Source organism: Pituophis catenifer, unplaced genomic scaffold (genome assembly GCF_029215685.1).
Source record: "Pituophis catenifer annectens isolate HBS135680 unplaced genomic scaffold, rPitCat1.0.hap2 SCAF_1, whole genome shotgun sequence".
Lineage (NCBI taxonomy): Eukaryota > Metazoa > Chordata > Lepidosauria > Squamata > Colubridae > Pituophis > Pituophis catenifer.
In genome coordinates, this window is record NW_027256881.1 from 57664809 (window position 1) to 57678355 (window position 13547).

General features: G+C 35.4%; 1 protein-coding gene across 1 annotated transcript in view; it reads left to right on the forward strand.

The window, feature by feature from the left end:
- Nucleotides 1-13547, forward strand: part of KIF6 (kinesin family member 6) — a 123459-nt gene that overhangs the window by 27838 nt on the left and 82074 nt on the right. The window contains exons 6-10 of the mRNA XM_070931225.1: nucleotides 1013-1142; nucleotides 5408-5614; nucleotides 7691-7834; nucleotides 9350-9436; nucleotides 11373-11476. Of these exons, the coding sequence (XP_070787326.1) occupies nucleotides 1013-1142; nucleotides 5408-5614; nucleotides 7691-7834; nucleotides 9350-9436; nucleotides 11373-11476 (672 nt within the window). The remainder of the gene's footprint in view (nucleotides 1-1012; nucleotides 1143-5407; nucleotides 5615-7690; nucleotides 7835-9349; nucleotides 9437-11372; nucleotides 11477-13547) is intronic.

A 13547-nucleotide genomic window follows, 5' to 3' on the forward strand; every position in this document is an offset into this window, starting at 1 on the left:
AATGTTTATATGTTTTAATGCTAATTTGGGTCTTGATGTGGAAAAGTACTGCTAATTTATTCATAATGACAGAGGAGGCAGAAGCAAGGCTTTTGTTTTCTTTATAAACAAAGAATGTTTTCCATTTGGCTAAGTGGATGGAATTTGTAGATTCCTTTTAAAGCTAAGTGGAATTTGTATAAAACAATATTAGCCAAGTTGAGCTGGATAAATTTTTTAGTTACATCAACCAAGTTGTAGAACTTGTAAGAAATGGAATATTGAGGACTTCTTTTAGAAAAAAATGTGTCCTTTACTGTTCCAGGTCCAAAAAGGTACTACAGTTCTCACAATTATCTATTTTAATACTGAAATCAATATCCCAAAGGTGCTTTTTTAAGAGGCAACTGGACTTTCTGGTTTTTCTGAAGAAGCTTCTTGGATGAGAAACTAAATGTCTTCAAAGAAAAACCAGAAAGTCCAGTTGCCTCTTGAAAAAGCACATCTGGGACAATTATGACCTGGATGACTGAGAATCTCCATAGACACTGAAATCAACATGCACTTGGGTTTCAGTAATATGGCCTATAGTTCCTTTTCCCATAAAATTCTTCTTCCAGGCAATCCTATGTTTAAACAAGCCTGTAGCAGCTCATTTTGCTAAATTGTTGAGCAAAGTAGAATTTTCTTTAAATTCATTTTCCTAGTTTACTGTAATAACAAATAAAGATTACAGTTCCTGATCATCTGGAATAGGATAAGGTAGTATAGAGATGATTGTTAATGTTATAGTTTTATATCTTTAATTGCTAATGTTACAATTTTTTATCTTTAATATTGAACAACTCAGTTTTCTCCCTCAGTAGAATAAGTAATTCTGAAATATATATTTCATTTATTGGGAAATCTTGCTGTTAGTAGCTAGAGTAAACCTTAAAGCATTTGTATATGATCAAACTTCTGAATAAATGTTCCTGTATAATTTATGATAAAAAAACTAAAACCCATACATGTTTTTAATTTTTTCATGTAGAAAGGTGACAATAATGGAGGATCCTGATCAGAACATTCACCTGAAACATCTCTCTCTGCAGCAAGCAACCAATGAAGAAGAAGCTCTGAATCTGCTTTTCTTAGGTGACACAAATAGGATGATTGCAGAGGTGAGCATGTTATCAACATCTCTTATTCTGCAATCACCAAAAAAATTTATAGTAAAATATATGTTTATTTATTTAAAGCATGTAAATAATCGCCTATTTTATATATAATTCTGGATGCTCTTCTCCAGCTATCTATTCAGAAATTTCAGTCAAATTTATAAATAGTGTTCTTAAAGTATCATTGTTTTGCTTTTGCTTCTAAATACATTTAAATATGAAAACATTTAATTGAATTTTTGAATCCAATGTAAATCGTATTGTACACAACCAGGTACTTTATAGTAGAAGAATCTATATGTGAAAAGAATGGTACTTTGGCAGAGAAATCATGCCTTCCCAAATGCAGTTTTTGTTTTTGTTTTGTTTTGTTTTTATTGAATTTGTATACCGCCCTACTCCCGAAGGACTCAGGGCGGTGAACAGCCATAAAAATAAAACATATAAATACAAAATTTAAAATAGAGATAAAACAAATTAAATAAATTTGGCTGAACCATATTTAAAACCCCAATAATTTAAAACCGAATTTAAAATTCCCATTTAAAAACGGAGAAGTTTAAGTCAGGCCGGCTTGCTGGAATAGAAACGTCTTAAGCGTGCGACGGAAGGTGCGCAGATCCGGAATCCTCCGTATCTCGGGGGGGAGCTCGTTCCAGATAGTAGGTGCCCCCACAGAGAAGGCTCTCCCCCTGGGGGCCGCCAGTCGACATTGTTTGGCCGACGGCACCCGGAGGAGCCCCTCTCTATGGGAGCGTACTGGTCGGTGGGAGGCTATTGGTGGTAGCAGGCGGTCCCGTAGATAACCAGGTCCTAGGCCATGGAGCGCTCTAAAGGTGATAACCAAAACCTTGAAGCGCACTCGGAAGACCAGTTTTTGTGGAAGACATGTCAGCTAGAGTTCCCCAAGACAGGAATTTGGAGAATCTTAATGAATAACTCTTCCCCTACTTGGCCCTTGGAAACCATGATATGGGACTTCCATTAAGTGATGGAAAAGGCACTGAAATTGAGCCCAAGACCTGTAACTTTCAGAAACGTCTACTGGAAATGTGTTGTTGGAAATGGCTTCAGTGGTGTCGTTACATAATGATTCATTCTTAGTTGTGGTGTGCTAAATTTCTGGGTAGCTTCATCCAAATTGAGGTAGGCCAAAGAGAGCTGGACAGTTGTTTCCCTTGGCTTTTTTCCCCATGGCAATCCTAAATGTAACATCTCTTCTAGTATTTAAAGAATATTGTCCTGTGAAATCCATCCTCATGTTTCTTGAAACGAGATATTTCCATTTTTCTCAGTTTCTCCTCATAAGTCTTAATTGTCAGTTCCCTAGTCATCTTTACTACCTTCCTTTGAATTTGTATGTGTTGCAACACAGTTCACATTGATAGATGAACATATACTTAGGCCTTAATCTCAGTTGAACAAATGGGAAAATCAAAGTAGATAGGGATTCGTCTGCACATTAAACTGCTTCATTTTTAATATTGCATGAAACAATAGTATATGGGGAAAGAAAAGTTTTATGAAGCTAAGTAATGAGGAAGTAAATAATAAGTTTATATGTTTTTCCTCTGGCATGAATCTGGCCAAGTTAAATCTTTGTGGCAGGTTTTCTAGTAATAGTGGGAATTCTTAAAAGATCTGAAATCTTACTATTCAGTAGAGAGAATAACTCTTTCATTATTGAATTGTAAGACTTTAGAATGGCAAAGAAATATTTTCATTTATTCATAAAAGCAGCCCTGTACAAATCACTTTGCAATATGGCAATTCTGAGGATTGACTCTTCTTTCTTATAAGGAATTGTTATTCCTAGAAAGGAATTCTATTTTCATTTCCTTACCTTTCTGTATTTGGCTTTACTAATTAAATTTCAGGCTGATGGAGAAATTCAGAAATAGCAAATTTAGGATAATTTAAGATTTTGTTTAGGTGTAACCAGAAACACCACACAGGATATACACTGTATAAAAATAAAGAAATTCTGCCTCACAATAGGAAATGGTGGTGGAAGTCAAATATAATTTTTTACATGGTACATGATGTAATGTAACATTTGTGATTTTTTTTTTCTGAAAGCTTAAGAGAAGGCAGACTGTATATACCATTCTGATAGATTTAATAAACAAGAATATGACTTTATTTTTATTTATTTTTATTTTATTTATCTCTCACTTTTATTATGATTCAAAACATACTTTATAATCATGTTTTCTTGCTATCACTTCACAACTCAGTGATTTGTTGAGACCTGGAAACTTCCATCACATTGAATGTAACCTAATTTCACTTTTTTTTTACATTCAGCCAAGCTGCCATGTAACTTGTTTCCAAACGCACAATAAGGCAAAACTTGGCACAGAGTTTCTTAGAGTCACGAACAGAACTTTTCACTCCTGAAACTACTGACCGAACGAATTGTTTCCTGCAAATAACCCTCCCTGTTTGCTCCTCTTTTGTTTCCTATGGGAGGGGCCAATCACCTCCAACGTGTGGCTTTACTCCCAAGTCAACCTGCTTTCTGAGTTATTCTTGTCTTCTGGAGCTCTGCGCACGTGCACACTGGAAACGGGCTCCAGTTTTTCCTCTGCTTCACTGCTATTTATCTCCCTCTCTGCCTCCGACGCAGAGCCCTTATCCAAGCTTGCCCCAGCCCCCAGGACTGGCCCATGTTCCTCCCCAACCTCCTCACTGTCTGACTCTGCTGCCAGCTCTGCTGGCTGCTGGTGGGCCTCAACAATAATAAAACTAATAACAAAATAAAATATTGATTCAAAATACAGAGACAAATAACTCACTTTATTTTTAGGAAATTAAATCAAAGCCACGTTGCAGTTAATTTTTTTCCTTTTAATTCAAATTTAGTCTGTTTTAATGAGAAGAAACTTCAGTAAAAGGCTTTATTACAGTGTTTTCTGTTTGTTCAGTTTGGGAAGACATATCTGTGTTGTATTTGTTTAGCTACTTCTATTTGGAAAGTGCCTAGAGCTAATATTCTTGGCAGCTTTCACATATATTTAATGAATGTAAACATTTTAAATATTTAAAGATGAAAGCAATACTTCTCTTTTATCTACTTTTTCATCTGTGAGTATATTATCTATGTATTCTGCACATTTTAGCATATAAGGTATTTTACCACCGAAACCTACAATTTTTTCACAAATATACTGGTTTTAGAGATGATGTGTAGGTCATCAGGCTTGTTGATGATACCGTATTATTTCAAGCAAAAATTTCTCCCAATTGGAGGGCTTAAATTGAAAGAGTGAATGCATATCGCCATAATCAAATGTTAAGGAACATAGAAGGATAAAAGAAAAAACTACGAAATGACAGTAAAACTCAGTTAAAATATTGTGTTTGTATGTAACTATTGAGAAGATAAATTTTGTATAAGGGCTCAGTGAAAAGGAATTGAAGATGAATCTCTTGGTGCCATAATATTACACAAATCTGTGATATATAATTGGCATAACTACATGGTTCTGCTCCTACTTAGGTAGCCCTTAATTTACAACTGGTCACTAAGTGACTATTCAAAGTTATAATCATCCCCAAAGCTACTTATGACCTGGTTTTTAACTTCCAACATGGTTTTTAACTTCACTTCATGGTCATGTGATTGGATTTTGAGCACTCAGACTGCATTTATAGCCATTTGCGCACTATTTGCAGTCATGTTGCACAATTTACAATGTTTTTGTTTTGATTCAGAGTTGAAATCCAATTTTTTTTTACTACCGGTTCTGTGGATGGGGCTTGGTGGGCGTGGCAGGGGAAGGATTTTGCAAAATCTCCATTCCCACCCCACTCCAGGGGAAGGATACTGCAAAATCTCCATTCCCACTCCATTCTTGGGGGAAGGATATTGCAAAATCTGCATTTCCATCCCACTCTGGGGCCAGCCAGAGGTGGTATTTGCTGGTTCTCCAAACTACTCAAAATTTCCGCTACCGGTTCTTCAGAACCTGTCAGAACCTGTTGGATTTCACCCCTGGTTTTGATTAAGGAACTCCCTTGTACTTTTATAGCATCTTGGAAGTTATGAGCATGTGATACGTAGGTTGAATCGACCATGTTTTTTTCTTTCCTCCATTACAGCCCATTGTAAATGGAATTATTATGCAATGTTTGTGTTAGACTAGACAAGTTTCAAAGTATTGCTGTGATCTGTTTTAACTTGAACCACTTTTTATTTCTAAATGATCAGTAGCATTTAGACTGAGAATTAAAAAGTAAGGCTTAGGAAATCCTTTCTCTCACAGACTCCAATGAATCAAGCCTCCACACGTTCACATTGCATTTTCACCATTCATATCTCAAGCAAAGAACCAGGATCAGCAACCATGCGGCGTTCCAAACTACACTTAGTGGACCTGGCTGGTTCAGAGCGTGTTGGGAAGACTGGAGTTGGAGGCCAGCAACTGACAGAGGCCAAATACATTAATCTGTCTCTACATTATTTGGAACAGGTAAAGTTTATTTATTTATTTATTTATTTATTTATTTAATTAATTAATTAAATTTCTATACCGCCCTTCTCCCAAAGGACTCAGGGCGGTGAACAGCCACGAGATAAAACACATAAATACAAAAAAATTAAAATGAATTAAAAACGAATTAAATAATTTGGCTGAATTTAAAATACCCCATAATTTAAAACAAATTAAAATTTACATTTAAAAAATTTAAAAAAATTACATTTAAAAAGGGGAGAAGATTTAGGCCAGGCCAGCTTGATGGAATAGGAAAGTCTTAAGCGTACGACGGAAGGTGCGCAGATCCGGGATCCTCCGTATCTCCGGGGGGAGCTTGTTCCAGATCGTAGGTGCCCCCACAGAGAAGGCTCTCCCCCTAGGGGCCGCCAGTCAACATTGTTTGGCCGACGACACCTGGAGGAGCCCCTCTCTATGAGAGCGTACTGGCCGGTGGGAGGCTATTGGTGGTAGCAGGCGGTCCCGTAGATAATCAGGTTCTAAGCCATGGAGCGCTTTAAAGGTGATAACCAGAACCTTGAAGCACACTCAGAAAACCACCGGGAACCAGTACAGCTCGCGCAGGAGAGGTGTTACATGGGAACTCCACATTGCTCCCATAACCACCAGGGGGCCACACTCTGCGCCAGTTGGAGTCTCCGAGTGCACCTCAAGGGGAGCCCCATGTAGAGAGCATTACAAGACGAGAGGTGACGAGGGCGTGAGTGACTGTGTGTAGAGAGTCCCGATCTACAAAGGGACGCAACTGGCGGATCAGGCAAACCTGATGAAAAATCCTCCCGGTCACGGCTGTCAAGTGCTCTTCTAAGGACAGCCGTGAATCCAGGAGGACGCCCAAGTTGCGAGCCCTTTCTGTGTGGGCCAATGATTCGCCCCAAATAGTCAGCGATGGCACCAGCTGACTATATCGGGATGTCGGAAACCACAGCCACTCGGTCTTGGATGGGTTGAGCCTGAGCCTGTTTCTCCCCATCCAAATCCGAACGGCCTCCAGGCACCGGGACATCACTTCAAGGGCATCGTTGGGGTGGTCCAGTTGATCCAGTTTCCAGTTTTTGTATTGTTTTATAATAATCATGTTCTCGTGCACTTGGCATTTGAACCACTGAATTTTGATTTAGACATGGAACATGATGGGTCTCAGGTAGCTACTGTCTGGCAAAATGTCTGTATTGTACCATTTGATAGCCCTTCTTATTTAGAGATCAGTTTAATAGCACATAATGAAATTTAATAATAGTAATTTTATATATAGATAGTTCTTGCTTAACTACCCTTGTTCAGTGACCCTTCAAAGTTATTCATGTGATTTGGACCAAATGCAACTGGCAGAGACAGCAAAGTACTGGGCAGCCAAAAGGGCAGAGATGGGAGGGAAATATACAGGAAGGGGGAATGCAGCATGAGACCTGTATGCTTTGTGGCGAAGTACTGTAGATGATAATCCACCTTCAGTGAAGATGTTTTCCAAATCAAATGCTCATAACTTCCAAGGTGCTGGCTCTGGGAGGGAAAGGGACGATTCCAAATGCCCCAAGCACAAAAAAAATTTGAGTTTCATCAATCTAGCAAGATAATTGCATGACTAATCATGCCGCCTGTGGTCTTCAGAGGCTAAAAAAATATAATGAAGTTATAGTTTCTCATTAAAACTCATCATTTAAATTCTCATCATTTAAATATGGTGTCAAGATTGATGAAGTCTAGAAGATGCATAATTGTGGAAGTAGATGTGCTGCAGTACTTTCTTCACTATTGTGCTCTTGCCAGTCTTTTCAAATCCATTGTCAAACAGGGTTTGATGCTCCCTCAAAACATTCAGCAAGATTGAATAGTTCAAATAATTGAAAACTTTCCTTACATGAATAAGTTAATTTTGTTGGTCTACTTTTGTTATAAAACAATGAAGTGATTGTGCCTAAATATAATTATCATGAAAAACGCTAAATTTTAATGTATTTTTTTTTATAATAGGAGGCCTTGTCTTAAGTAATCAAAAGCAAGATATCAGAGCTTACTAAGCTTTTCTAATATTATCTTCTAATATTGCAGGTAATCATTGCTCTGTCAGAAAAAAACAGATCTCACATCCCTTACAGAAACTCCATGATGACTTCAGTACTAAGAGACAGCCTGGGAGGGAACTGCATGACAACAATGATTGCAACACTCTCTGTAGAAAAAAGGAACATAGATGTATGATTTCCCATTTCCCATTTCTCATTTTAATTGTTTTGATATTAATGTAACAATTTTTATGCTCAAATTTCTTTGCATAACTGATGTAGTATGATTAAACTGACAGTGACATAGCATTCTTAGAATAGAATTTTTTCTCTCCATTTTTAAGGACTTGGCTATTTATTAACTACTGGAGTGCAGAACTAGACATAAAATAAAAAAAAACAGTAGAAAAGAAAAAACCAAAGCTCTCTAATAAAATAAATTATAAGTACATCTTGAATTTATCCACTCTCTCTCAATTCTCTCCCCTCTACCCCCCTCCATATATACTCACATAATCTCTCTGTTTTTGTTGATACCACCTTTGTTGTTACCTGAAGTACCTGAAGGAAGATAGGGGGCTCTGAATAATGCAATATTTTGCTGTATGATTGTACTGAACATTCAAAGCATTCTTCACTAGGGTTGCAGATGAAGAAAAAATTTAAATGGAGGAAAAGTTGATCTTTTTTTTGAAGATTCCTTCAGATTCTAGGATGAGATTTGGATTAAAAAAATCTCTTTTTGTTATATTTAATCAAATCAGGTGATAACAAGTAGCAAAAGTCATTGTGTGGATGTTTACAATACAATTCATTTTATAAAGTTAATTATATTCAATACATAGTAACAGTCAGTCTGAATGTATCTTAATTCACATAATAATAAATAATAGTCTTATGGCATTGTTTTTAAAACATTAATCCTGATAGAAATATAACTAAATTCCTTAGCAACATTGAAGCGGAATAAAAGATATTCTAGAGCTGGTTAATAACTTTTTATACAGATAGTAGGTAATGGTGGTATAAACCATATCATCAATTTAAAAAGAAAATATGACTGAAATTAAAAATTAATTAGTTAATTAGTTTTGAAACTAGAGATAGATAGTTAAAATTAATGGAATTTAAGACTTTATTAGATTTTTTTAAAAAATAAAAAAGCATCATTAAGAGCCAATGTCTTATATTGTACTTTACATCACTGTTGATTTATTATTTATAAAATAATTTAGCATCAATCATGTACATAATTATAATTTTGAAATAATGTTTATAGAAATTAAAAGGATGTAATACCAAAAATTGATTTATTGCTGAAAATTGAAAACTCACCCACAGGTCCTTTGCTTTTTTGCCTTTAGTCTTTAATCATTGAAATCTACCATTTGATCAATTTTGTGTTCTTCATTAGCATCAATCTATTAATTAGTGAGTGCAAAAAAAAATCTTAATTTAATTTTATGGAGAAATATGGGAATGGATATGGGGCTGTTTTTGCTTGCAAATGATACATGACATGTTATCTAATTCAGTCCTGAGATGTAATAGACAGACTATTTTTATCAATATACAATTTGTTTGGTATTCATTTTTGTTAAAGCATATTAAGACAATTTTAAAGATTGTTACTTTGATTCTTACATTATAGAAAACGTATCTGTTTACATAGTGATAGGTTGAGATATATTTTTTTTCGTTTTAGGAATCTATATCAACTTGTAGATTTGCTCAGCGAGTTGCTGTTATTAAGAATGAAGCTATTCTAAATGAAGAAATTGATCCTGGATTGGTAAGGCAACTCAGTGACTCTTTATGATAACAGTACTGTATAAAATATACATGACAATGATTTTCATGCAATAATTTACATGAATTATGTGTATATAATGTGTATTATATTGATTCAGTGGTGCACGACAAACTACTTCTAAAACTAAATTAAAATCTTATGGCATCTCTGGACCACTGCATAATTGGATAGCTGCATTCCTGTCAAACAGGCAACAAGTGGTCAAAACAGGGAGCAACCTATCAAATCCTGTACCTGTTAACAGTGGTGTCCCCCAAGGCAGTGTTCTAGGACCAGCTCTCTTTATACTTTGTGATCATATTATTCGCTGATTATGTAAAACTATTCAACACCACTGACAATGCTGCTACCCTTCAAAGAGACCTTGACTATGTGTTAGAATGGTCAAACAAGTGGCAACTTCAAATCTCAACCAACAAATGCTCTGTTTTACATATTGGCAAAAAAAATCAGAATATAAAATACAAGCTGGATGGACATGACCTTGTAGACAAACCTAAGTGCCAGAGCCCACTGTAACAACATTGCCAAAAAGGCATTAAGAATCCTGCATAGCTTTTTCTCTGGTAATATTGTACTGCTAGCATACAAAACATTTGCTAGACCAATTCTTGAATACAGCTCATCCGTCTAGAAACCACACTGCCTATCGGACATTAATACAATTGAGAGAGTACAAAGATATTTCACGAAAAGAGTCCTCCACTCATCTACTCGCAACAGAATAACTTATGCCACCAGACTGGAAATTTTAGGCTTAGATAACTTAGAACTGCGCCGCCTTCGGTCTGACCTAAGCATAGTACATAAAATTATCTATTGCAATGTCCTACCTGTCAATGACTACTTCAGCTTCAACCACAACAATACATAAGCATACAATAGATACAAACTTAAGGTAAACCGCACCAAACTCGATTGCAGGAAATACAACTTCAACAACAGAGTGGTCAATGCCTGGAATACACTACCTGACTCTGTGGTTTCTTCTCCAAACCCCCCAAACTTTAACCTTAGACTGTCTACTGTTGACCTCACCCCATTCCTAAGCGGACTGTAAGGGGTGTGCATAAGTGCACCAACGTGCCTACTGTCCCTGTCCTCATGTCCCCTTTTATTCGTATCCATTTCATGTATTAATAATCATGTTTATGCTTATATCTGTTATCTAATACATGCTTGACAGAACAAATAAATAAATAAAATAAATTATTCCTAATAATGTTATTCATTTTGTCTCCTGAATATGGTAGTAGAGGCCTGTTTGTCACAAGTGATTAACAGTGTTGCGTACTCAATGCAACTAACATAGTGTAGTATTATTGTTATTAACAATAACTAAATATTTTCTTTAATATACAAAGTGATGTAATGCATAATATTTTCAATCACTTTATAATAAGCAAACAATTTGTTTTCAGCTTTTGAAGTTTTGTGGTGTAGTTGTATGTAGTGGTATATGTAGTATAGCTGTATTTAGCTTGAAAGTAAGCTCTTGTATATTCAGTAGAACTTTTTTCCCAGATACATATTCAGAATATTGCCTCCTTAGAGAATAAAGATGGTGAAAACATATTGCCCATAACTAATCCAGAACAATGTAGATATGCTATGAATACAAATTCAAAGTGCTAAATCAGTAAAGAATTGAATCTCAGTTATCTAGTGTTTACCATCTTTGAAAGAAGTTTCTCTTCCCTCAAATCACAGTCCTTCATTTTTCCAAAGCATGCTGTTATTTAAGTTCACAGTATTATTTCATTTCTATTAAAAAAAAAAATGAAAAAAGTTTTAATTGGGGGGGGAGGGAATAGAAAGATTAGCAATTTGGTTTATATAGAAAAGAGCATCACATACAGTAACTTCTAAATCAGACATTCTTTGTTATTCAGTGTGATCCATTTTGTATTTCCAGATGATTATGCGTCTGAAGAAGGAAATCCAGGAATTAAAAAATGAATTGGCCATGGTGACTGGTGAACAAAGACTCGAAGAACTCTCAAAAGAAGAGCTGCTAGAGTATTGTTTGGTTTTCTTTATGTCATCTTATTCTGAAATTTTTTTTTCATTGGCATAATAAGCATGGACGTCCTAGTAGAATTTAGTTTCAAATAATACTTCAAATTAAGAGATATTTTAAACTTATCAGAATGAATAGTGAATTTACAGCAGCTGTAGTATTTTCACCCTGCCTTATTAATAATAAGGGAATAAGAAAAAGTGAAAGTTGTAAAATCTAGTTGCTATTTTACTATGAGTAGACACAGATTTTGGCAGTAGATGTGAATTTCCACATAGACAATTTTCTGAGAAGTAATTGGGCAAAGTAAGTGAAGTGCAAGAATAATACTAATGATCTAGCTGCTGTATTGAGGTATATGAGAATAATAAATTGATGAGGAACAAGAATGGGGCTGAACTATCAATGATTAAATTACCTAGGGTGATGTGAATAACCTTTAAGGATTATTTTGTTTAGTATTGAATGCTGTTTAGTATTGAGTATTGAAATAAATGAAGTGAATCGGGCTTCCCCCCCCCCAGATATTTCTTTTGAGACATTAATACATACTAGTTGAGGAGAAGGTTCAGAGCATGCATAATCCAAAAAAGTATTTAGGGAATATTTGTAGCAATTAGCTGTGTTGCTAATTGTTATCAACAAATTTCTTACATGCTAAATCCCTGTTTGTAAATTTTTTTTGCAATATAAGACTGTAGAGAGCATGATAAAAAATAATCCCAAACTTTCTGAATCCCATAATCTGATAAATCTATAATTGCATAATTTGATAATTGTACTTAAGTCACTTTTCTCTGTAAACTTATCCATTGCATTGGAGAACAGAGTTCATCAACATTATCTTCACTTGGATTATCTAGGTAAAAGCATGTAGATTTTATTATTATTTTGCGTATCTATCTCTAAAGAAATTCAAAATTGGGCCAACGAGCAACAGCATTTAAAATTCTGCTGCAAAGATTTTTACTATAGACAATGAAGCCTATCTTGCAAAATTTAAGACACCAATCTGTCAGAGAAAGAAAGTCTCCATACCAGTTACTTGAAGCCTACGATTATTATATTTCAAAAGAAGCTATTGAAGTTTTAGTACATATAACTCTGCTGAAATAAAACTGAACAAATTATTATAAATTCCTCAGCATAGCTTTTTGAAAGTAGGAGGTTCTTGGAATGTACAAATTAATTCATAAATACCTAAAGATAGCAATTTTACAATTTTAAGCAATTTTTCAAAAGGAGGGGGGAAATTAGAGTATACTTCATCAGCCTGAAAAATTTTTAATGGCAAAGTTATAATATAGCCAATATGCAGCTCACAAATCTGTTCATATAAAGATCCTCTGGAGACTATAAACTAAAATTTGACTAGGCATGGTTTCTATGCCTTGTTGCATATCAAACGTAGTGCTCTGTTTTGAAATAGGAATGATTTCAGTCATGACCTAAATACTGATTTGCTATATCAATTTTTGGTATGAAATATTTTTTTTTCCTGACAGAAGACTTTTGTTGAGTATGGAACATTTCAGGCTCGGTAATGGAAACCTGTAGAAATTAGAGTTACAGAGTTATTTCCAGGATGTTGCGTACAGTGGTGTTATTCAGGGAAATATAACTACCATTTATGCAAATTGTAACTGCATCACATTTTTGTCCCGTATAGTTTGAGAAGCTAAATTTAATTTAGATCTGAATATACTCTCAGCATGATTCACGGCAACAAGAATTTCTTAGAAACTGATGTGTATAAAGCAGTTGGATAAATGAATGCTTGTTTGCCCTTGCTGGGCAGCTAGCAAGTTGTTTACTTGCTTACTGAGGCAGGCTGGAAAGCCACATGGGACTGGGGAGAGAAAAGAGCTAGGTAAACTAATGTTTGCTGATGCTTGCAAACAGAGATGAAAGAGATATTTCGGGGGGGGGAATTGGAGGCAGTGCTTTACTTTACTGAGGCTCAGGGCTGGGAGGGACCAATCCCAGAGTGGTTTCTATTGGTTTGAGTACAGTTAGTCCTCGACTTACAGCCGTTCGTTTAGTGACCGTTCAAACTTATAACAGCACTGA